The 24,977-nt window shown below is 44.9% G+C and overlaps 1 protein-coding gene and 1 long non-coding RNA gene across 2 annotated transcripts; both read right to left on the bottom strand.

Moving 5' to 3' along the window:
- Positions 1 to 984: 984 nt before the first annotated feature.
- Positions 985 to 8,301, bottom strand: LOC310743027 (uncharacterized protein). Its single transcript, XM_083573091.1, has 2 exons — positions 6,207 to 8,301; positions 985 to 2,334 (listed from the first exon to the last, which is right to left on the bottom strand). Exon 1 carries the CDS (start codon positions 8,273 to 8,275, stop codon positions 7,229 to 7,231), a length of 1,047 nt encoding a protein of 348 aa, XP_083429217.1. The 5' UTR covers positions 8,276 to 8,301; the 3' UTR covers positions 985 to 2,334; positions 6,207 to 7,228.
- On the bottom strand, positions 985 to 24,977 carry LOC310743158. The gene is made up of 2 exons (XR_014538833.1): positions 24,464 to 24,977; positions 985 to 2,255 (listed from the first exon to the last, which is right to left on the bottom strand). It is a non-coding gene; the product is annotated as an uncharacterized lncRNA (long non-coding RNA).

The raw sequence follows: 24,977 nt of genomic DNA, 5'->3' as shown, positions 1-24,977 counted from the left end.
TCATGTGGCCAGCAGGACTAAACTGCTTCTGGTGCATGACAGAAACCAGAGCGCATGGAAACACCGTTTACCTTCCCGCCACCTATTTATCTACTTGCACTGGTGTGCTTTCGAACTGCTAGGTTGGCAGGAGCCAGAGCAGAGCAACGGGAGCTCACCCCGTCGCGGGAATTCAAACTGCCAACCTTCCGATCAGCAAGATCATGAGGCTCTGTGGTTTAGACCACAGCGCCACCCACATCCTCCCTGATCTTTAATTAATAGACCTTCTGCAGCAGGGTCTGAAGCCACTCACGCAGGAGGAAGGTGGGAACTCTGAACAAAAGAAAGACCATACTTTTATAAATTTCAAAAAAGGTTGTCCACCCCACCTTTTCCCACCCTTGTAGATCTGTCACGGAGGACGTCAGGAAGGTGGTGCCGCAGTGTGAGGTTACAAGTGAGGATCGCTTGTGAAGTGGATGGTGATAGTGACATTATTCATGTGTTTGCAAAGTACCTGGTGCTGGGGTCTGGGCTGCACCCATTCTGTTAATGGCTGTCCCTTTTGTGATGCTGCAGGAATGGACAGAGGAAACAGCATTGGAAGCAACAAGCAGTGCATATATGGACGTTCACAGTTCCCACTGTTGTGCTAAGATGTGTGGAATGTGATCCATCAGAAGCAGTACAAGTCAATCAGAGACAGATTGAATTGTATAATAGTGAGAGGCTCACACAAGCCTGCAACCAGTTATCTGCTGTGCATGTAAAAAGGGGAATGCACTCTGCTTCATAAAGGAACTTGCTGCCGCAAGTTAGGAAGGATATTAACAAAAAATATATCCTCCCCTGCCACCCTGAACATTCCCACAAGATGTTCCCATCTTTGTGTCAGATTGGAACTCTTACTGGGAGAAGTCAGTCTTTATTTGTGAATGGCTGTTACTTTGTTTCAAGAATGGTTTATTCAATAAAAGTGTCTTAGTCATAAATGGGTGTGTGTTTTATACTGTAGACCCAGTAGACGGCAGTGTGGAGTTGTCTATACTGGGTCTGTCATGACAGCAACAGTTTCACTTTGTTCCAGTTATTTTGTACAAAGTTTTACAAAGTCTGTTTCAGTAGCACATTCAAAGCATTACACAGTACGTTTGTGGTATCAACATGACCTTGTTAGAACCAAGGCTTTACACTTTCGGGACCATAACGTATACATTTTCTTAATAACAACCACAGAAACATAACAGAGAACCCGCCTCCTTTTCCATATACAGTACATTAATGGGAATTCTAGTCAGGCTCTTGAGGTGACTCTGGCAAGTGAGCCCAGCTGCATGTGACAAGGGTGGGGAGGAGTTCCTTCCTGTCAATCAGCTTTGCGTATAGGGGTGAGTGACCCTATTCCTCTGGCAGGAGCGATTGTGAGGCTTCCTCGCCCGCTTCCATTCAGCTCTGCCATCCCCAAATGGCAAATCTCCTTCAGCACTTGTGGGAGCGGACAGGCTGGAAGCTGAAGGGCTTCCCTTGGAGTAGGCTTCGCTTGGCTGTCTGTTGACCTCAATCTCTGTATTTTTAATGTTCTGTTGGGTACCTGCAGCTCCTCATTCTCCCTCTTGCAATAAGGCTTGGGGGACAATCTCCCATTATATTGCAGTATTTTAAGTTTTCTTCAGAATGCGCAGGGGGCAGGGATGAAGTTCTGGTGAAGAAGCAGTGTTTGGAGATCATGCGGTGGTGGGGGTGACAGAGTTTGGTGCAAAAACCAGTCACATACATATGCACCCGTCTTGCATGCTTAAGTACAGCAACTCCAGGGCATGAGCTAAGTAGCAGCAGGGTAGGGGCCACATGCAGAGCAATTCCCACGCTGAGGACAACAACACACACAGAGGCAGCAGGACTTCTTCAGTAATAGTTTACTGAGCTTTCAAAGCATACAGTTCTCACTGGGTCCCCAGAGAGTCACAAAACTTAGCTCCTGAGAGCAAATCCAGTTTCAGCAGTAAAAAATACAGCACACAGGATATCTACGTCAGGCAGACACACCGGCAGAAGGGAGCAAGGGAGGAAAGAGGCTGGAAGGACACAGGGCAATGGATGTGTGTGTGTGTCGCTTCCTGTCGCCTGGGAGGGAAGTCAGCAACGTAGCATCTGCAGGGGTTTCACGAAGCAAAGCTTTCTGCCGGCTGCTTCCAGGCACATCCCAAAATACACACTGTGATTCGCAGTGTATTGACATATCAATTGTTTTTCAAAGGTTATCGGGATATGGTCTAGAAACCCGCATTGGATATGGTATCAATATATCGCCCAGCCCTAATCCTCACCCACCACCAACAATCCATATTCACCCTCTCCCCTTCTCTCTCTCTCTCTCTCTCTCTCTCTTTTTACTTTTTTTATTTTATTTTTTTTTTTAAATATTTTTATTTTTCCATAAAACACAATACAACAAACATAAACATACAAAAACAAAAACAAAACAAAAAACATGTATCATTTCATATCCTAATTTCATATCCTATCTTCCCCGACTTCCTCATGCTTCCCCTTTCTGTATTCCAAATTCTTATCGATTGTTCAGCAAATCTTCCCTTGTTTTAATTTAAATTTAGACTAATCTTCCTTATTTTCCTTGTCTTAACCATTGCTAATAGTAACCATTTACTTTCCAGTCCAACATCATTCTAACTTTCATTAACTTTATGATATTTCTTTAAATAGTCCTTGAATTTTTTCCATTCTTCTTGCGCTGCTTCTCTTCCCTGGTTTCGGATTCTGCTCGTCATTTCTGCCAAGCCCATATAGTCTATCACCTTCATCTGCCATTCTTCCAGTGTGGGTAGTTCTTGCGTCTTCCAGTACTTCGCAATGAGTATTCTAGCTGCTGTTGTAGCATACATAAAGAAAGTTATATCCGTCTTTAACACCCCTTGGCCGACAATACCCAAGAGAAAGGCTTCTCCTCAGATCGTATAAATCTTTCGCCTTTTTCTTTTTACTTTTTATTGAGTTTCTCTTAAAAAAAACAACCATAAGAAAAAAAAACAAATCCACAAATCCAAAAGAAGTATCCATACATAGCACAAAAATAACATCCATTACAGTTCTTTGTCTTCTTCCTTGAATCTTTATATCTTTAGATATTTAAACCTTTCCTCTACACACCCATTGACCTCCTTCCCTCCCGATTTCGGGCTTCTTAATAAAAATTCTTCCTTTTTTTCTGCAGCTATTAATTGTTAATGGATTACTCGTCGTAAGACTTATATCAAACCTGCTCTAGTTTTTAGGTCTCTATAATTTCTTTCAATGTATACCATAAATTTATTCCAGTCACTAATAAACTTTGTATTCTTTTGGTTTCTGATTTTTTGTGTCATTTTTGCTAAATCAACATATTCATATGATTTTGCTTGCCAATCTCTGATCGTTGGGGTATTTGGACTTTTCCAATTTTGTGCAATTAATATTCTAGCGGCGGCTGTGGCATATTGGAATAATATCTTATCTTCTTTTTTTATTTCATCCCCAATTATTCCTAGTAAGAAGGCCTCTGGTCTTTTAGGGAAGGTATATTTAAATATTTTTTTTAAACTCATTATAAATAAGTTCCCAGAACTTCTTCATTATTTTGCAGGTCCACCACATATGGTAGAAATTGCCTTCTTTGATTTTACACTTACAGGAAGCCTTATTTCCTGTTTTGTACATTTTCCCTAGTTTTGCCAGTGTGATGTACCACCTATACATCATTTTTTCCAAATTTTCTCTGAGTAAGACACATGCCGTGAATTTCATTCCATTAGTCCATAATTTCAACCACTCAATCATATTCTATATTGTATCCCACGTCCATTGCCCATTTTGTCACGACCTCCTTTATTTCTTCATCTTTAGTGTCCCAATCTAATAGTATGTTATACATTTTAGATAATAACTTGGATTTACCTTCAATTATTTCTATCTGGAATTTAGATTTTTTCTCGTTTATCCCTACTTTTTTGTCTTCCTTCCATACAGCGTTTATTTGATGAAATTGCAGCCAGCCTGTTAATTTGTCTTTCAACTCCTCATATGTTCTCAATTTCCATCCACTCTCTGATCTTATCAGTAGGTCTTCATATGTCAGTCTTTCTCCTTCCATATTTGCTTTTTTGGTTGTTAAAATATCAATTGGAGATAACCACCAGGCTGTTTTCCATTCCAGGAGTTTTTTATTTTTCTCCCAAACTTCATCTAGTGGCCCTCTGATAATGTAGTTTGAAAAACCTTTGTGTACCTTTTCTTTATTTAGCCACAAATAGGCATGCCACCCGAATCTGTTGTTGAAGCCCTCTAAATCTAACAGATCGGTGTCTTCCAAATTAATCCAATCTCTAATCCAGCAGAGGCAGGAGGCCTCAAAGTATAATTACAGATTAGGTACCGAGAATCCCCCTCTTTCTTTCTGATCTGTAAGTAATTTGAATCTAATTCTTGGTCTTTTCCCATGCCATATAAATTTCGAAAGAGTTTTTTGCCAATCTTTAAACATTGAGGAACCTCTAATCACTGGGATGTTTTGGAACAAAAATATCATTCTTGGGAGTATGTTCATTTTTATTGCCGCCATCCTTCCCGCCCACAAAACTTTTACTCTGTTCCACGTATCTAGATCTTTTTTGATCTCCTTCCATGTTGTGAAGTAATTATCCTGAATTAAATTTATGTTTTTTGTGGTTAGCCAAATTCCCAGATATTTTATTTTTTTAGCCACCTTGATTCCATTCTGTATCTCCAGTTTTTCTCTTTCATCTTTTCCCAAATTTTTGGTCAACATTTTTGTCTTTAATTTGTTTAATTTAAAACCGGATAGTTTGCCATATTCTTCTAATATCTCCAAGGCCTTACTAACACTTTTCTGCGGTTCTTCTAGGGATAGCATCAAATCATCTGCGTACGCTTTTAGTTTGTATTCCTTCGTTCCAACTTTGATCCCTCGAATCTCTGGTGTTGCTCTTATTTTGTTCATAATTACCTCTAATACCATAATGAATAAAAGCGGGGATAGAGGGCATCCCTGTCTTGTTCCTTTTTCAATTTTGAATGAGTTTGTTAGATTATTCTTTATAATCAGTTTAGCAGATTGGTTCAAATAAATCGATTTTATTCCTTCCATAAATTCGCCCTCTAGCCCCGCTTTCTCCATACTTTTTAGTAAGAACAGCCATGAGACGTTATCGAATGCCTTCTCTGTATCGATGAAAATCAGCGCCGCAGGTACCTCATTCTTACACTCCAGATATTCAATGATGTTTATAATATGCCTTACATTGTCCTTGAGTAACCTATTTCAGTCTAAATCTCAATAAAGAAACAAGTATAGATGTAATCTGGGATGCCAGCAAGGCGGTCCTAAGAGGGTTTCTTATTCAGCAAAATAGTTATAAGAGGAAAGTAAGAGAACAAAAGAAAGAGGAAATCCTTAGTCAGCTAAGAGAATGTGAGAACAAATTAATAACAAACCCAAAAGACGAACAAAACATACAAATAACAAAAATGTTACACACACAGTATTCAATGCTAACAAGTCAAGAAATTGAATGGAAAATTAAATTAATGAAACAAAAATATTTTGAATCAGCTAACAAAACAGGTAAACTATTAGCTTGGCAACTGCGAAAAAGGCAAAAACAAAATGTAATAAATAAGATAAAAATAGAAGAACAATTGATAGAAGATCCAAAAGAAATAAAGGAAAATTTCCTCAAATTCTATGAGAAATTGTACAAAAAGGAAGACGAAGAGATAACCCGGATAGAAGAATATTTAGAAGACTACAGTGGGAAGACCATAACAGAGGAAGAAAGAACTCAATTAAATAAACCTATAAAAGCAGAAGAGATCCAGGATGCGATAAGGAAGATGAAACCAGGGAAAGCCCCGGGACCAGATGGACTGTCAGCTAAATATTATAAAGTACTAGAAAATCAACTAACGCCAGTGCTATGTGACATCGTGAACAATATATTAAGAGGAGGTAGGATACCAGAGACATGGAAAGAGGCCCACATTTCGATGATCCCTAAACCGGACACGGATAAATTAAACATCAATAACTATAGACCTATATCACTATTAAACAACGATTACAAAATTTTTGCAGAGGTGATGGCAAACAGACTCAAAAAATGTAAATTTAATACATAAAGATCAAGCAGGATTCCTCCCAAATAGGTCACCCTCTCCCCTTCTCTATCAAAAGGTAAGGTAAAGGGACCCCTGACCATTAGGTCCAGTCGTGACCAACTCTGGGGTTGCGGCGCTCATCTCGCTTTACTGGCCGAGGGAGCCAGCGTACAGCTTCCGGGTCATGTGGCCAGCATGACTAAGCCGCTTCTGGTGAACCAGAACAGCACACGGAAACACCGTTTACCTTCCCGCCTGAGCGGTACCTATTTATCTACTTGCACTTTGAAATGCTTTCAAACTGCTAGGTTAGCAGGAGCAAGGACCGAGTAATGGGAGCTCACCCCATCGCAGGGATTCAAACCACGGACCTATGGTTTAACCCACAGCGCCACCCGCGTCCCTGTCAAAAGGTACTTTATATCTAAAATTATTCTTACTATTGTGAGACATTACCTTCATTTAAAAAAATACAGCACACAGGTACACACACCAGCAGAAGGGAGCAAGGGAGGCAAGAGGCTGGAACAACACAGGGCAATGTGTTTTGTCAGGGAATGGTCTGAAGCAGAATATGGGGGAATCCATTCTCAAGCAGATTAGCTTTCCTCAGAAGAGGAGGGAGAGAAACGGCCCCCCTCGTTTCTAGTGGTCTCAGAAGCAGGGAGAGACACAGACACAGTGAAGATTAGACAGGAGTTACCCAGTTCAAGATAATGACAACACTCAGCTGGGCCCTGAAGCCGGAAGCCGGATTTCCTCTGAGTTCATTGCTGTGAAGAAGAGGGGACTCTGAGAGGAACATGTCCCACACTCCATACATCTAAATGGTTTCTCCCATCTGAGACTCTTGTGATGTTTCTTAAACACTCCATTATAACAAAAGCACTTTCTGTAATCCTTCCATTTAAACTGCTTCTCGGCTTTGAGTTTGTTGATGGTTTGTAGGGTTACAACTCTTAAAGTTCTTCCTGTCCATGAGTCTGTTGATATAGGACTTCCACGAGGACTGAACCTTTATCGCCTTTCCTGACATTTATATGGTTTGTCTCTTGGGTGAGTTTGTTCACGTAAATTAAGGCTTCCACTCTGACTGAAGCTCCTTCCACACGCCATAGATTGAAATGGTTTTTCCCATGTGTGTCTGCTGATGTTTTCTAAGATTTCCACTTTGACTGAAGCTCTTTCCACACTCCAGGCATTCAAATGGTTGCTCCCCTGTGTGAGTCCGTTGATGTCTCCTAAGGTTTCCATTATGAAGAAAGCTCTTTCCACACTCCATACATTTATATGGTTTCTCCCCTGTGTGAGTCTGTAGATGACTACTGAGGTGTCCACTCTGACGGAAGATCTTTCCACACTCCATACATTTATATGGTTTTTCACCCGTGTGAGTCCGTTCATGACATCTAAGGGATACATTGTGACTGAAGCTCTTTCCGCACTCCATACATTTATATGCTTTCTCCCCTGTGTGAGTCCGTTGATGCATATTGAGGCATACCTTCTGACTGAAGTGCTTTCCACACTCCATACATTTAAATGGTTTCTCCCCTGTGTGAGTCCGTTGATGATGTCTAAGGGATACATTGTGACTGAAGCTCTTTCCGCACTCCATGCATTCAAAAGGTTTTTCACCCGTGTGAATCCGTTGATGTCTTCTAAGGTCTCCATTCTCACTAAAGCTCTTTCCGCACTCCATGCATTCAAAAGGTTTTTCACCCGTGTGAATCCGTTGATGTCTTCTAAGGTCTCCATTCTTACTGAAGCTCTTTCCGCACTCCATACATTTAAATGGTTTTTCCCCTGTGTGAGTCCGTTGATGTCGTCTAAGCTTTCTATTATCACTAAAGCTCTTTCCACACTCCATACATTTATATGGTTTTTCCCCTGTGTGAATCCGCTGGTGTAATTTAAGGTATCCATTATCACTAAAGCTCTTTCCGCACTCCATACATTTATGTGGCTTCTCCCCTGTGTGAGTTTGTAGATGAATATTGAGGTGGCCACTCTGACTGAAGCTCTTTCCGCACTCCATACATTTATATGGTTTCTCCCCTGTGTGAGTCCGTTGGTGTATTCTAAGGTCTCCATTCTTACTGAATCTCTTTCCGCACTCCATACATGTAAATGGTTTCTCCCCTGAGTTGATGTATTCTAAGTTTTCCATTTTCACTAAAGCTCTTTCCGCACTCCATACATTTAAATGGTTTTTCCTGTTGGAGTTCGTTGATGTGAGCTATGTATGCTCATTCAGTGAAGCATATCCCCAATTTGACACATTTTCATTTCTATTCCTATTTAAACTGAAGGTGCCCGATCCCCTGAAGTTTTGACTGTCTTCTCCTTCACCTTCTTCAGAGTGGTAGGAAAGGAAATCCTGTTTGGGTTTCAAGGAAGAGAACAAAGGAAAAGAGAGCACATCAGATGTCATTAGCACCACCTCATATTTCAACATATCCTACATTTCCCCCCATCCTACCCATGTTCCAAATTTTTAGAAAATGAAAATGCAATGTCATCAAATGATAGTAATGCATCAGCAACCTTTCATAATCCTCAATCATTGTTAATAAAGCAGAATGATCAAGGAATACAGACTTTTCAAACCAATTGTTTCCTCACAGGAAAGGCAGCTGCTCTCTGTCCATGAAAAGGCCCTCTGTTTCTCTGGTTCATTGTTCCTTTGGACATTCCCCATCCTCTGCATCATAATCCTCCATCCACCTCTGTCTCTTAATGAATCACCTGCACAGTCCCATTGGCCTCTGGAGGACCATATGGACTATTATGTGAGACCTAGGTCTATGTCTTTTCCAGGGACTGTGGTCTGGGTTAGTCAGAGAACTAGTGACAAGTCTTGGTGTTTCGGGTCAGCTGAATGGGTGCTCAGGGAAGCTCCTGTTTTTGGAGATGGACCTCCATCTAGAAGCCTTGCATTGCTCCACCCTCCACCCTGGTGGATGGAGAGGAGGAGAACAACAGTGAATCCCACAGTCAAAAAGGCAGATTCCGCCCATGCTGCAGAGGAAAGTGAAGGGCTGATGTGATTGTCAACCAGGGAAGGAAGCCCATCGAGAAGGAAAACTCTGATCCTAAACCTTCACTGCCTTGTGAGTTGTCTTCAGGAGAAGAGAAGGCTATGGGGGAAAAGGAAAGTCTTGGGCCTGAAACTTTTGGAGGTGCAGGACCAGGAAAGCTTCTGCCACCATTATCCTTCCAATTGGGATTCAGGCCTCATCATGGGATGGAAACTGCCCTGGTTGCACTGCTTGATGATCTCCGATGGGCTAGAGACCAAGGGGGAAAAAGCTCTTTCCTGGTTCTGCTGGATCTGTCAGCGGCTTTGGGGACCTTTGACCATGGTATGTGCACCTTTGACCATGTGCAGTGGTTCCCCTCCTTCCTCCTGGGCCATGTCCATAAAGTGGTGTTGGGGGATGAGTGTTCAGACCTCTGGGCTCTCACTTGTGGGGTTCCTGAGGACTCCGTCCTCTCCCCCATGCTTTTTAATATCTATACAAAGTTGCTGGGAGAGATCATCAGGGGGTTTGGGCTGGGTGTTCCCCAGTATGTGGATGATACCAAGCTCTACCTCTCTTTTAAATTGGAACCAGTGAAGGTACTGTATGAGTGTCTGGAGGCAGTTGAAGGATGGATGGCAGCTAACAGACTGAGGTTGAATCTTGATAAGACAGAAATACTGTCCCAGGGGAAAGGGGGCAGGCAGGTGTGGGAGACTCCCTAGACCTGATGAAGGTAACTGTGCCTCAAAAAGACCAGGTGCACAACCTGGGGGTCATTTTGGACTCACAGCTGTCCATGGAGGGGCAGGTCAATTCTGTTCCAGGGCAGTTGTCTGCCAGCTCCATCTGGTATGCTGGCTGAGACCCTCCATGCCTGGAGACTGTCTCCCCAGAGTGGTGCATATTCTCCTGCTTGGACTACTGCCATGTGCTACATGGGGCCATCTTTGAAGGTGACTCGTAAACTGCAGCTAATCCAGAATGTGGCAGCTAGACAACAGAATGAGAGCAGCCGCTGAGACAACATAACACCAGTCCGAAAGGATCTTCACTGATTTCCAGTACATTTCTGAGCACGATTCACATTGTTGGTGCTGACCTTTAAATTGCTTCGGTTGCATTTTTCAGGCATAGATTCCTGTTATGCCTTCAGTCACAAATTTATTTGCTGAAGGAATTTTTTGCTGTCTCTAAGCTTTCTTTCCTACTCTGCTAATTGTATGTTGGACTTGCTCTGGAGATCATTGTGGAGGAGGAAGATCATTGACCTAAAGCCCTACAGCCTCACTCTCTGTAGACCTGAAGGAGCGTGTCCACTCCCATCGCTCAGTCTGTACACTGAGGTCCTCCTTCGAGGGTCTTCTGCTGATTCACCCCCACCCCGACCCCCCATGAGAAGCGAAGTTACAGGGAAGCAGGCAGAGGGCAAGGAAATGGGCAACTATCTGACATTTGGAAGACAGCTGAAGGCAGCCCTGTATCAGGAGGTTTTGAATGTCTGATGTTTTACTGTCTTTTATATGTACTGTGAGCTGCCCAGAGTGGCTGGTGAAACCCAGCCAGTTAGGTAAGGTAGAAATACTACAATCATTTTTATTATATTGTTGTTTTTTTGTAGTTATATTGGAATTCGTACTGCAATATCAGTTCATGAAATGTTATGGGTGGAGAAAATCACAGGGATGCCATAAACGATAATCCCACCCTCAAACTCTCATTCACACACAGTCTGTAAATTAGGGGAGGTCACACACCTCACCTGTGCTAATCCTGGCACTCTTTGGCCTATATAGGCACACCTTGTAGGTAGAGCCTCCAGCCACAGGCACTGTCTATCATGAAAATGGGTCCTTTGACTGGGAAGAATCTCAACTTGTCAGTCATTCTGACACTGCCTACAAAGAATAAGAGGAACAGAAATGCTTTTGAGGTGCACCTTCTAGATCAATCCTGAGAGCCATTCCATGGACTCTGCACCCCTGTTTCTGATGACAGGTGTACATTTCCTCATCCTCAATGAAGCTGGCAGTGGAAAAGACATTAAAGATGGAAGCCTGAGAGAGAGGAAAAGGTTTCTGGCTGCTTCCTGGGTGGGATTGCGGAAACAAAGAGCCGCTTCTGAGAAGGCCTCTCCCCTCCCCTCTTCCTCTCCGGATTTGAACCGCTGCGACTGGGCAGGGCAGGGGTTTATGGGGGCGTGAAGAGGATGGAGCTTGCAAGAAGGAAGCCACAGGGGGGTCTCTATCCAGGCGTCCCTCGAGCCCGTTAACCCTTTCATGACCCGCCTTTCTCCGTGCAGATCCGACAGGGACCCAGGGATCCCTGCGTGGGGGAAACGGGGCAAAGGAGCCCTCTTGGGACCCCCTCGGTGGGCGCCCCATGTCCGCCGCTGCCAAGGCGCAGCACGGGTGCAGGGATCTAGGCCATGCCGACGGGACCCACCAATGGCGCTTTCGGGAGCTTGCGGGGGTCTCTGGGTCCTTTTCTGTCCTCCCCCCCCCCCGCGACCCCTTTACCTCTTTGTCCTCGCTCCCAATTCTCCTTTCCTTTCCTGCAACATCCACGAGGGGGGGGGGGTTGTCGCCTGCCGCCCCTCCTCCCCTTTCCGAAAGCGCGCGCCCCTAGAGCTATGGCGCAGAGCAGCAATCCGGAGTGGAAGCTCCATATCCGGGAGAAGCAGTCAGGTTGGGAGGGGGGCTCTCCCCCCCCCCCATTCCCGGAGGAGAGGTCGGATGGCGAGGAGGAGGGGCAACATATTGGGGTGGGGATTTGGGATTGTGGGGGCGGGGTGAGGGAAGGATGTGCCGGGAGGGGAGGGAAAGAATTGAGCGGGGGCGGGGAGGAAGGTTTGTCCCCCCCCTTCCACCTGTATATCAGGAGAGCGGGGGAGAGGCTGATCCCGCAATATAATTACAAAGTGGGTTCCCCCCCCCAATGTTTACATTGTAAAATCCTTCCCTCGCCCACCCCACGCCACGAGCCGTGCGTCCGTGCTTTAGGTATTGGTGCTCTTCAGACCAGGATGGGGGGACAGTTATACGACTCCCCCAAAACCCCAAGTCCCCACCACAGCCTCGGACTAAGGCCAGGACAATGACCATTTGCACAGGCACCTTCCATGCACAGCAGCAAAGAGGCTCAGAGAAGCAGCCTATACAATTGTAGCAAGAAGCGGATACCATGAATCGGACTGTTTCCTCCGACTCTCCAATACTGTATAGAAAACTGTAGAAACGTCAAATAATAGCCAAGTCAACGGTTTGACCGATTTCCTGGTTTCCAACGCCTGATGACTCATCTGGAATTGGGGGATCCAATTCATAATCCATAATCCCTTAGGAGGCAGGAGGCGATCAAGGGCAGCACATGCCCCAGGCAGAAATCCATCCGGATGGTGGATTGAATCCTGATGCATTCAGAGGAGAAGCGGAGGAAAGCCTTGCAGATAGGGGGATGTGTAAAAACTATTACGGTTCTTTGGGGAAGAGGGTAGTTAAAATGTGTGGGACAATAGGGTTACTGACGGGCAGGGAGACGGGCTCATTTTTCTAAATGCCAAAGACTCCTACTTTGTGACATATTTGTGCCCAGGTAATCCAATCAGGTAGCCTGGCAGACAGGATAAAAACAGCACACCCAGATTTCTGTTGTAGTCTGCCCCTTCTCTCATGTAGGTATGATGTCTTGGGGGTGGTCTTGGGCTACACCCCTTCTGTGATGTATTTATGATGTTTCGGGAGGGCGGTCTTGGGCTCCAGGGGGGGCAATTTCAAAATGTCTATATTTGCACTCCTTTGTTAGAGGTCCTCCTCTCTCCTGCCTGTGGGGGGAACACCCTGTTGCAACAGCTTCAGTAAAGATCAGGCTTACTAGCTGCTTTGCTTCTCAATATTCTCTGGTTGTCCTCTGTTATTTCCTCCTACCAATAGAGAACCTACAAAAGGACCCTATATGGGCTCTTGGATACCCCATAAGGGATAAAGGAGCAGCTTCCCCCCCGCCCCTTTGTGTTTGAACCTTGTTGCAACAAATAAAGATCAGGTCAATTGGCTGCTGTTTTGCATATTTAACATGGCTGGAGACTCCTTCTTTTGCTGACCAGAGGGACCCCCGGGGAGTGACACCCTGATGAGCTGGGCAGCGGAGTAACTCTGCACCCCAGGATTTTTTGCTTCTCCCTGCATTTCCACCTGAGCCTCACCCCCTTACCTAAAAGACAGACACAACACAATGTGACAGGAGTGTGACTCCTGCCCTCAGCAAACAAAATAGCTGACTCCCCACCCCCAGAACAAAGCAACCCTGGGATGCTGAGGTCCCCCAATCCTTGAAATGAAAAGGGGGGAGGCTCAGGAAACCTTCAGGGAGCAGGCAAGGAGTGGGGTGCCCAGGCTCCAGAAGCTCCTTCTCGCGGATTCCTCCACTCCACGCCACTCCCCACCGCAAGCCGCCTGCCTCCCCATCACTCCCATGGCTGCTTCACAAGTGTGGGGAAGCTGTGGCCCCTCCGCCTGGAGCTCCAAGTTCCTTTAAGAGCCCAGCGGTGCACAGGGCAGGCTCACCTGCAGCAGAACACAACGCAGCTTCCCTGGCAGTCTGGAGCCAGGCTGGGGAGCATCGTGGGGACCCCATATAAGAATATATATAATGATTTATTATTTATCCCCCGCCCATCTGGCTGGGCTTTCCCAGCCACTCTGGGCGGCTCCCAGCCCAATACTAAACACACAATACAGTGGTACCTCGGGTTACATACGCTTCAGGTTACATACGCTTCAGGTTACAGACTCCGCTAACCCAGAAAAAGTGCTTCAGGTTAAGAACTTTGCTTCAGGATGAGAACAGAAATTGTGCTCTGGCGGTGTGGCGGCAGCAGGAGGCCCCATTAGCTAAAGTGGTGCTTCAGGTTAAGAACAGTTTCAGGTTAAGTACGGACCTCCGGAATGAATTAAGTACTTAACCCTAGGTACCACTGTACGGCATTAAACATTAAAACACTTCCCTAAACTTCCCCAGAAATGTGCCCCTAGAAGAAATGTGCTTCCCCAGTCAGAGGCAGCCGTCCTTCTCTGGTGCTCAAGTGCTGCCGGTGTGCTTCCCAGAAGAGGCCCCTGCTTGGTCCCTGGGAGGACAGGGCCCCCCGTGGGCCTGATCCTGCAGGGCTCACCTGACGTTCTAATGCAGGTGAATACTCCTTTGTACTTCAGGGAGAACAGGGTTTCCCAAATTTGGGTCTCCGGCTATTTTTGGACTATAGAACCCACCATCCCAAGCTAGCAAGACTAGGGATGAAGGGAATTGTTGGCAGGCCATGCAGGTGGCTCTGGCAAGTGAGCCCAGCTGCATGGGACCAGTGAGGGGAGAATTCCTTCCTGGATTCCAGAAGTGGCCATCACCTTTGAGTATTGGGGTCAGTGCCCCTATTCCTCCAGCAGGAGCGATTGTGGGGCTTCCTCGCCCGCTTCCATTCAGCTCCGCCATTCCCAAAGGGCAATTCTTCTTCAGCCATTGTGGGAGCAGACGGGCTGGAAGCTGAAGCGCCTTCCCTTGGAGTAGGCTTTGCTTCCCTTTCTGTTGACCTCAGCCTCTTGGATTGTGGCCAGCTTTCCTCTTCCATTTCCCTGAATGCTGAGCAGTGTTGGATGTGTGGGGAAGTGAAATTCACTCCATAACTTTTCCGCAGAGTTCCCTCCGCAGCACAGAAGGATGGGGGGAGGGAGGAACACGTAGTAATAAACGAACACTCCTGTGAATGGAGAGAAGCAGAAAGTGGAGTCCCCTATAGATCAGTATTGGGACCTGTGGCTTTTCAAGCTGTTCATAAATGATCTAGAGTTAGGAGTGAGCAAAGTTTGCTGTTGACAGTAAATTGTCCAGGAGTGTTCAAACAAAGACAGAATGCAAGGAGCTCCAAAAAGAGCTCTCCAAACGGGGTGATTGGGCTGAAAATACAGTTCATTGTCAACAAGATTAAAGTGATGCATGTTGGGGGGGCAGGGAAACACCCTCTTAATATCATGTGCAGGATCATGGGGTCTGAACTGGGTTTCTCTGTGTGCTCTAGAAGACATGGGGAGAGGGGAGCTGGTCACAGCAGGGGGGGGGCATCTCCCTGGATGTTTCAGCAGCCGGCCTCCTCTGGGTCTTCTGGCCCCCTCTTCTCCTCCCTCCTCTCCTGAACTGCCCCAGCCTCTTCCTGCTCACCAAACCCTTTCCTCCTCAGCTTGCAACAACTCCCCTGCCGTTCTGCTCCCTTTTCTCCCTCTTTCTGCTCATTGCCATCCCACCACCAACCCCCAAGCTCTAAGCCTTCTTCCCTTGTGGGTCCCCCAGCTGGTGCCTCACCCCCGCAATCAGCCAGTCCATGACAGCAAAAGCAGCCAGAGCAGTAAAACCAAATTTTGCACTGACAGCTGTCCATGGAGGTGCAGGTCAATTCTGTGTCCAGGGCAGTTGATGTGTGGGGAAGCACAATTCACCCCAGAACTTTTCCGCAGAGTTCCCTCCGCAGCACAGAAGGATTGGGGGAGGGAGGAACACATAGTAATAAACGGAGACTCCGATAAATGGAGAGAAGAAAGTGGAGTCCCCTATAGATCAGTATTGGGACCCGTGGCTTTTCAACTTGTTCATAAATGACCTAGAGTTAGGAGTGAGCAAGGAGGGGGCAAAGTTTGCTGATGGCAGTAAATTGTCCAGAGTTGTTGAAACAGAGACAGATTGCAAGGAGCTCCAAAAAGAGCTCTCCAAACGGGGTGATTGTCAATGAATACAGTTCATTGTCAACGAGATTAAAGTGAGGCATGTTGGGGGGCAGGGAAACACCCTCTTAATATCATGTGCAGGATCATGGGGCCAGAACTGGGTTTCTCTGTGTGCTCTAGGAGACCAGGGGAGAGGGGAGCTGGTCGCAGCAGGAGGGGGGGTCTCCCTGGATGCTTCAGCAGCCGGCCTCCTCTGGGTCTCCTGGCCCCCTCCTCTCCTCCCTCTGGGTCTGAACTGCTCTCTGCCCCAGCCTCTTCCTGCTCACCAAACCCTGTTTCCTCCTCAGCTTGCAACACCTCCCCTCCCCCTCTGCTCCCTTTTCTCCCTTTTTCTGCTCATCATCATCCCACCACCAGTCCCCAGGCTCTGAGCCTTCTTCCCTTTTGTGTTCCCCCAGCTGGTGCCTCCCCCCCCCCTGCACCCCTCCAGTCCATGACAGCAACAGCAGCAACAAGAGTAAAATCAGTAGGATAGCAATATGCACTGTGGTCCTCTGGCAGGAAGACTCCCTAGCAGCATGATTGACTGATAACTTCTGGGACTAGGGAAAAATATTATCCTCCCCAAACCCCAGAATAAGCAGTAGCTCTGGGTTTCCCCTATGTGGTTCATGAGTGAAGATGGGCCCTCCAGGAGACTTTCCTGGTACCTGCAACCCATCCTTCTCCCTCTTGCAGTTAGGTTGGGGGGGGGAATCTCCCATTAAATTTTAAGTTTTCTTCAGAACGTGCAGGGGGCAGGGATGAAGTTCTGTTAAATAAGTAATGTTTGGAGATCATGCGGTGGTGGGGGAGACAGAGTTTGTGGCAAAAACCAGTCTGTCACACAAACACCCATCTTGAATGCTTGAGCACAGCAAATCCAGGGCTCCAAACAAGCATCGGCAGGGTAGGGGCCACGTGTAGAGCAAGTCTCACGCTGAGGTCAAAAACACACAGAGAAGCAGCAGGACTTCTTCAGCAATAGTTTACTGAGCTTTCAAAGCATACAGTTCTCACTGGGTCCCCAGTGAGGAACAAAACTTAGCTCCTGAGAGCAAATCCAGTTTCAGTGGTAAAAAAATACACCACACAGGATATCTAAGTCAGGCACACACACCGGCACAAGGGAGCAAGGGAGGAAAGAGGCTGGAACAACGAAGAGCAATGGAGGTGTGTCTTTCGCTTCCTGTTGCCTGGGAGGGAAGTCAGCAACTCAGCATATTCAGGGGCTTCACAAAGAAAAGCTTTCTGCTGGCCAGTGGCGTAGCGTGGGGGGTGCCAGGGGTGCCGGCCGCACCGGGCGCAACATCTGGGGGGGGCGCGAGTCCAGAGGGCCCAGCTGCGTCGTGCCCTCGGCCTGCCCCTATTGTCAGAGCGGCCGGCCAGCCTCCGCCTGCTCCTACCTTGCCCACCCGAGGACTGCGGCAGCGCCCGCCCCCGTGGCCACCTACCCCCGCCTTGCCCTTTGGCTTGCCTCCCTCGGCCCCGCCTCTCTCCGATGGCCGCGGGGGTGTCCTGCTCGGCGCCGGCGCCTTTTTTCAGAAGGTAGGGAGGCTGGACGGGGAGGTGGGGTCGGAAGCGGGCAGAGAAGGAGGGGAGCTCGTAGCCAAAAGGGCTGCGCCGGACGGCAAAGGGCCAGGGAAAGTTTGGAGAGGAGAAACGCACCGTCATGATTTCCCGGTGGAAGCGGCAGGATTAGGGATGGCGAAGTGTAATTACGCACGAATTTCGCTGGGTGAGAGCTTCGGGATCGATCGGCGGAAATGGGAATCAATTGGAATATGAGAAAGAGAGAGAGAGAGAGGGACCATCGTTCATAGGCATAGATTTGTAGGGTTAGGGGGCGCAAATCCATGGGTTAGGGGGCGCAAATTACTTGCCTTGCCCCGGGTGCTGACAACCCACGCTACGCCACTGCTGCTGGCTATTCCAGGCAAACATGCAACACAAAAACATACGCTGTGATCTGTGGTGTATTGCCATATCAGTTTAAAATATATATATATATTCATTTTATTACACAAATAAAGAACACAAACAGAAAAACAAACAATTCAAACAAATTCTTATCATATCCTTATTTTCCTAAACATTGTTAAGTGGGCTTCTCCAAGTCCCACCTATCTGATTTTCATTTTACTCCATCTTTAGCAGTTTACATATATCATCGTTTCTAACCATATTTTTTTTATATCACACTTAAAATAACTTCACATTTTATCACTTACAAATAATACTATTTTAAAATACACTATCTTCTACTTCTAAGCCTACAGCCTCTATCCACTTCCAAAGCTATTCTAAGATTTAAATATTAACATATTTTTTCAAATATTCCTTAAACTTCTAATCTTCTTCCACCATCTCTTCTCTCTGGTGTCAGAGTCTCCCGGTCAGTTCGGCAAGTTCCATATAGTCCATCATCTTCATCTGCCCTGCTTTGATAGTTGGTTAATCTTGTTTCTTCCAATTCTTCGCTAGCAATATTCACATAGCTGTTGTGGCATACAGAAAAAAAATAACATCCTTTTGGGGGGATTTCACCCCCCCAAAGTACCAAGTAAAAAGGCTTCTGGTTTTTTAATAAATGTGTTTTTCAACACTTTTTTCAGTTCATTATAAATCCTTTCCAGAAGTCTTTTACCTTGGGGCACATCCACCACATGTGGTAAAAGGTTCCTTCTTTTTCTCTGCATTTCCAGCATTTATTATAATGAGTATGATACATTTTTGCTAACTTCACTGGTGTTAAATACCATCTATACATCATTTTCACCAATTTTTCTCTTAATACTTTACAAGCTGTAAATTTGATTCCTTTTTCCCACAATTTCTCCCAATCTACCATCCTGATATTGTGCCCCACATCCATGGCCCATTCAATCATTACAGATTTCACTTGTTCATCTTTTGTACGCCATTCCAGCAATAAATTGCACATCTTAGATAGGTTTTTTGTTTTTGTATCTAATAATTCCATTTCCTGTTTGGATTTCTCTCTTTGAAAAGCAATTTTCTTATCCATTTTAAACACTTCATTTATCTGGATGTACTGGAACCAATCATCTAATTTATCTTTCAACGGATCATAAGATTTTAATCTAAATTGGTCCCCTACTTCCATCAGAATATCATTATACTTCAATCACGTATCTTTCATATTCTTTTTTTAAAATAATTTTTATTAAGTTTTCCATTTAACAATCCAATCATATCACATTAATTATTCCAAATTATACCCCGATTAAAAACTGCGTCACAAGAGAGCCTTTTATTTTCTTTCCAGATATTTCACAAAACAAAGGCTTTAGTTGATATTTTTATTTCCACACAATTTATTTTCCAGTCTCACTTGCTCTATGTCGTTTTGACAGTTCTTCTGGGGGGGGGGTGTTAGGTAATATCATAGTAAGAAAAGAAAAGAAAAAGTCCCCCCCTTTCCGTTCCGTTTCAACATACCGGCATAGATGCTATTCTTTGATGTTATCTTCTTTCCAGTCCACTCCATCTATCTTAACTTCTCTCTCTTTTTAAAAAAATAATTTTTATTAAGTTTCATATTACCAAATTTAACACATCAAACCAATTAATCCAAATTATAACAATACATGTCATATAATCCAATTGTTTTCCAAATTATAAATTTTTGTGGGGGGTATCCATGCTTTTTGATCGGCAGGAGTCCAATCCTCGAATATTTCTGCTGCTTTCATATTAAGAATGATATTTCCAGTCCCATCTTCTCAATCCTTGTCGTTACTCATTTTCCTTTTCATTCACCTCCAAATTGCTCCGCAAGTGGGTTGAAAAAAACAGTCTTATTTGTGTTTCTGTGTGGGCTTTGTACTGCTCTCTCGTAAATCACTCTCATCCAATAGTCCAGGCATTTCCGCTCGAGCAAGCAATTGCCATCTTCTCGTCCCGATGAAATACAGTCTTAAAGCTCGCTCTTTAACTTTCCCGACCTGTTGCATCGTAAATTAGTCTTTTTCCAGGAGGGCTGCCCCTTCCAGTTCACAATCTCATCGAAAATAATAAATCTTTGGCTCGCCCTCCCCAACACAGGTCTCGTATCAAATCTCCATTCTTACTGCGTCACAAAGAGAGCCCTTCTTCTTCTTTCCAAATCTTTTACAGAGTAAAACCTTTAAGTTCATATTATTCCCACACAGTTCATTTTTAGTCCCATTTGCCAATTAGTTGCTGTGACGGATCTTTTAAGAGGGAGGGTTATTAGTTAATCACATAGAGCAAAAGAAATAAAAAGTCATTCCCCCCCCCTTTCAGTTCCGTCGCATTCCATTCCACATACCATGTCTGTAGTACTTTGATGTAATCTTCCGTCTCAGTCTTCTTCATTTCAGTGGTAAAATTGTTAGCAGATAAGAACCTCCTGCCTCTCTTGAAGCATGTGCGTTATCTTTCACCAATTTTTTTCTTTTTAAGTAACGCAAGTAGTTTTGCACCTGGAAGTAGCTTCGGAGGAGTTCCAAGGCCCACCGAGGGTTGTGCACCCAGTGCCTCACCCCCTCCTTCTTCTGAACTCGGGGGTGATTTGTGGCAACAGCGGGTGAAAACTGCATCTCTCCCCCCGGGAGAGATGAAGGGAGACTGATTTATTCCCCATAATCAGCCTCTAATTACCTCGTGCGAGCTGGATAGATGTTAATATCCGCCATCTTCCAAGGCGCCCCTAGTGGCCCCCCAATCTTCACTTCTCAGTGGCAGGTTTAATTAGCAGCTAAAGTACCCTTTTCTTCACTCGAAGCATGTGCAATAATTCTTATTTCCAATTTTTTATCTGAAGAAATGCAACTTGGGCTGCGCTCGGAGACAGTGTCCGGGAGATCCAAGCTCGCTCGAGGGCTTTCCGTCCAGTGCCCTCACCCCCTCCTTCTTTTGAACTCGGGGGTGATTTATGGGCAACTGCGGACAAGGCTGCATCTTCCCTTACACCAGGAAGAAAAACGGGAGGCTGATTTACTCCCATATCAGCCCCTTAATTACCTTGTGTGAGCTGGAGAGATGGTATTGTAGGCCATCTTCCAAGGCACCCGTAGCAGAGCCCCCACGTATCTTTCGTATTCAACCTTTTATAGGGCTTAGCTTCCAATGGTGAGCCATATCAGTTGTTTTTCAAGGGTTCTCGCGATGCATCAGGGAATGGTCTGAAGCTGAGTATGGGGGAATACATTCTCAGGCAGATGAGCTTTCCTGAGAGCTGAAGGGGGGGGATTCTCCCCCCTCTTTTCCAGTGGTCTCAGAAGCAGGGAGTGCCACCGATACAGAGCAGATTAGACAGGAGTTACCTAGCTAAGAGATAAGGACAAGAGAAACAGACTCAGCTGGCCCTGAAGCAGGAATACGGATTTCTTCTGAGTTCATTGCTGTGAGGAAGAGTGGACTCTGAGAGGAACATGTCCCACACTCCATACATCTATATAGGTTCTCCCTTGTCAGAGTCCCTAGATGTTTCTTAAACATTCCTGTGAGAGTTCCTAGATGTTTTTTAAACATTCCATTAAAATTAAATCACGTTCTGTAATCTATCCATTTAAACTGCTTCTCCTCATGTCTGTTGATGGTTTGTAGGGTTTCAACTCTTAAAGTTCAACCTGTGCATGAGTCTGTTGATTTAGAACTTCCACTAGAACTGGACTTCAACCTCTATCCAACTTCCTGACATTTATATGGTGTGTCTCTTGTGTGAGTTTGTTAATGTAAATCAAGGGTTCCACTCTGACTGAAGCTCCTTCCAGAGGCCAAAAGTTTAAATGATTTATCCCATGTGGGTCTGCTGATGTTTTCTAAGATTTCCACTATGACTGAAGCTTTTTCCACACTCCATACATTTATATGGTTTCTCCCCTGTGTGAGTCTGTTGATGTCTATTGAGGTTTCCACTCTGACTGAAGCTCTTTCCACACTCCATACATTTATATGGTTTTCCCCCTGTGTGAGTCCGTTGGTGTGTTCTAAGGGATGCATTGAAATGGAAGCTTTTTCCACACTCCATACATTCATATGGTTTTTCACCCGTGTGAGTCCGTTGGTGTGTTCTAAGGTGTCCATTCTGACTGAAGCTCTTTCCGCACTCCATACATTTAAATGGTTTTTCCCCTGTGTGAGTCCGTTGGTGTCTTCTAAGTTCTGCATTGAAATGGAAGCTTTTTCCACACTCCATACATTCATATGGTTTTTTACCCGTGTGAGTCCGTTGGTGTATTTTAAGGTGTCCATTCTGACTGAAGCTCTTTCCGCACTCCATACATTTAAATGGTTTCTCCCCTGTGTGAGTCCGTTGATGTGTTCTAAGGACTCCATTATCACGAAAGTTCTTTCCGCACTCCATACATTTAAATGGTTTCTCATCTGTGTGAATACGTTGATGTGATCTAAGGGTTGTATTATCACGAAAGCTATTTCCGCACTCCATGCATTTAAATGGTTTTTCGTCTGTGTGAGTACGTTGATGTGTTCTAAGGACTCCATTATCACGAAAGTTCTTTCCACACTCCATACATTTAAATGGTTTCTCATCTGTGTGAATACGTTGATGTGATCTAAGGGTTGTATTATCACGAAAGCTATTTCCGCACTCCATGCATTTAAATGGTTTTTCGTCTGTGTGAGTACGTTGATGTCTTCTAAGGGTTGAATTATCACGAAAGCTATTTCCGCACTCCATGCATTTAAATGGTTTTTCGTCTGTGTGAATACGTTGATGTCTTCTAAGGGTTCCATCTTCACTAAAGCTCTTTCCACACTCAATACATTCAAATGGTTTCTCCCCTGTGTGAGTCCGTTGATGTGTTCTAAGGTTTCCAATATAATGAAAGCTCTTTCCACACTCCATACATTTAAATGGTTTCTCCCCTGTGTGAGTCTGTTGATGCCTTCTAAGGTATGCATCATCACAAAAGCTCTTTCCACACTCCATACATTTATATGGTTTCTCCCCTGTGTGAGTCTGTTGATGTCTATTGAGGTTTCCACTCTGACTGAAGCTCTTTCCACACTCCATACATTTATATGGTTTTCCCCCTGTGTGAGTCCGTTGGTGTGTTCTAAGGGATGCATTGAAATGGAAGCTTTTTCCACACTCCATACATTCATATGGTTTTTCACCCGTGTGAGTCCGTTGGTGTGTTCTAAGGTGTCCATTCTGACTGAAGCTCTTTCCGCACTCCATACATTTAAATGGTTTTTCCCCTGTGTGAGTCCGTTGGTGTCTTCTAAGTTCTGCATTGAAATGGAAGCTTTTTCCACACTCCATACATTCATATGGTTTTTTACCCGTGTGAGTCCGTTGGTGTATTTTAAGGTGTCCATTCTGATTGAAGCTTTTTCCGCACTCCATACATTTAAATGGTTTCTCCCCTGTTTGAGTCCGTTGATGTGTTCTAAGGACTCCATTATCATGAAAGTTCTTTCCGCACTCCATACATTTAAATGGTTTCTCATCTGTGTGAGTACGTTGATGTCTTCTAAGGGTTGAATTATCACGAAACCTCTTTCCGCACTCCATGCATTTAAATGGTTTTTCGTCTGTGTGAATACGTTGATGTCTTCTAAGGGTTCCATCTTCACTAAAGCTCTTTCCACACTCAATACATTCAAATGGTTTCTCCCCTGTGTGAGTCCGTTGATGTGTTCTAAGGTTTCCAATATAATGAAAGCTCTTTCCACACTCCATACATTTAAATGTTTTCTCCCCTGTGTGAGTCTGTTGATGCCTTCTAAGGTGTGCATCATCACAAAAGCTCTTTCCACACTCCATACATTTATATGGTTTCTCCCCTGTGTGAGTCCGTTGGTGTCTTCTAAGGCTTCCATTCTGACTGAAGCTCTTTCCGCACTCCATACATTTAAATGGTTTTTCCCCTGTGTGAGTCCGTTGGTGTGTTCTAAGGGATGCATTGAAATGGAAGCTTTTTCCACACTCCATACATTCATATGGTTTTTTACCCGTGTGAGTCCGTTGGTGTATTTTAAGGTGTCCATTCTGACTGAAGCTCTTTCCGCACTCCATACATTTAAATGGTTTCTCCCCTGTGTGAGTCCTTTGATGTAAATTTAAGTGTCCCCTCTGACTGAAGTTCTTCCCACACTCCCCACATTTAAATAATTTTTGCTCTGTGTGTGCCTGTTGATGTATTTTAAGTTCACCACTTTGACTGAAGCTCTTTCCACACTACATACATCTAAATGGTCTCTCCCCTGTGTGAGTCTGTTTGTGTAATTTAAGGTTTCCACTCTGACTGAAGCTCCTTCCACACTCCATACATTTATATGGTTTTTCATCCGTGTGAGTCTGTTGATGTATATTGAGTTGTCCACTCTGGCTAAAGCTCTTTCCACACTGCATACATTTGTATGGTTTCTCCCCTGTGTGAGTCCGTTGATGTGAACTTAAGTGTCCACTATAACTGAAGTTCTTCCCACACTCCTTGCATTTGAATCCTTTCTTGCCCTTGTTAGTCCACTGATTGATTCTAAGTTTTCCACTATCAGTGAAACTATTTCCATACTCTATACCTTTCAATGGTTTCTCCCCTGTCAGAGGTCATTGATGTGAATTATGTGTGCTCATTCAATGAAGCATATTCCACATTTCACACATTTTAATTTCTCTTTCTAATGAAACGAAAGGTGTCCCATCTCCTGGAGTTCTGACTGTCCTCTCCATCTCCTTCTTCAGTGTGGGAGGATAGGAAATCCTGTTTGAGTTTCAAGGAAGAGAACAAATGGAAAGAGAACACATCAACCACCATTAGCACCTTCATTTATTTCAACATCTCCTAGCTTGTCCAGCCTCCAACCCATGTTCCCAGTTTTGAGGAAATAAAGATGCAATGTCACCAAATGATAGTAATGCACCAGCAAACTTTCATAATCCTCAATCATCGTTAATGAAGCAGCATGATCTTGGAATACAGCCTTTTCAAATCAATTGTTTACTCACAGAAAAGGCATCTGCTCTCTGTCCATGAAACGTACCTCTCTTTCTCTGGTTCATCGTCCCTTTGGACATTTCCCACCCTCTGCATCA

This window comes from Podarcis filfolensis, assembly GCF_964270895.1.
Source record: "Podarcis filfolensis genome assembly, chromosome: 10".
Lineage (NCBI taxonomy): Eukaryota > Metazoa > Chordata > Lepidosauria > Squamata > Lacertidae > Podarcis > Podarcis filfolensis.
Note: the sequence above shows the minus strand (reverse complement) of the source record. Positions and strands in the feature narration are given on the sequence as shown.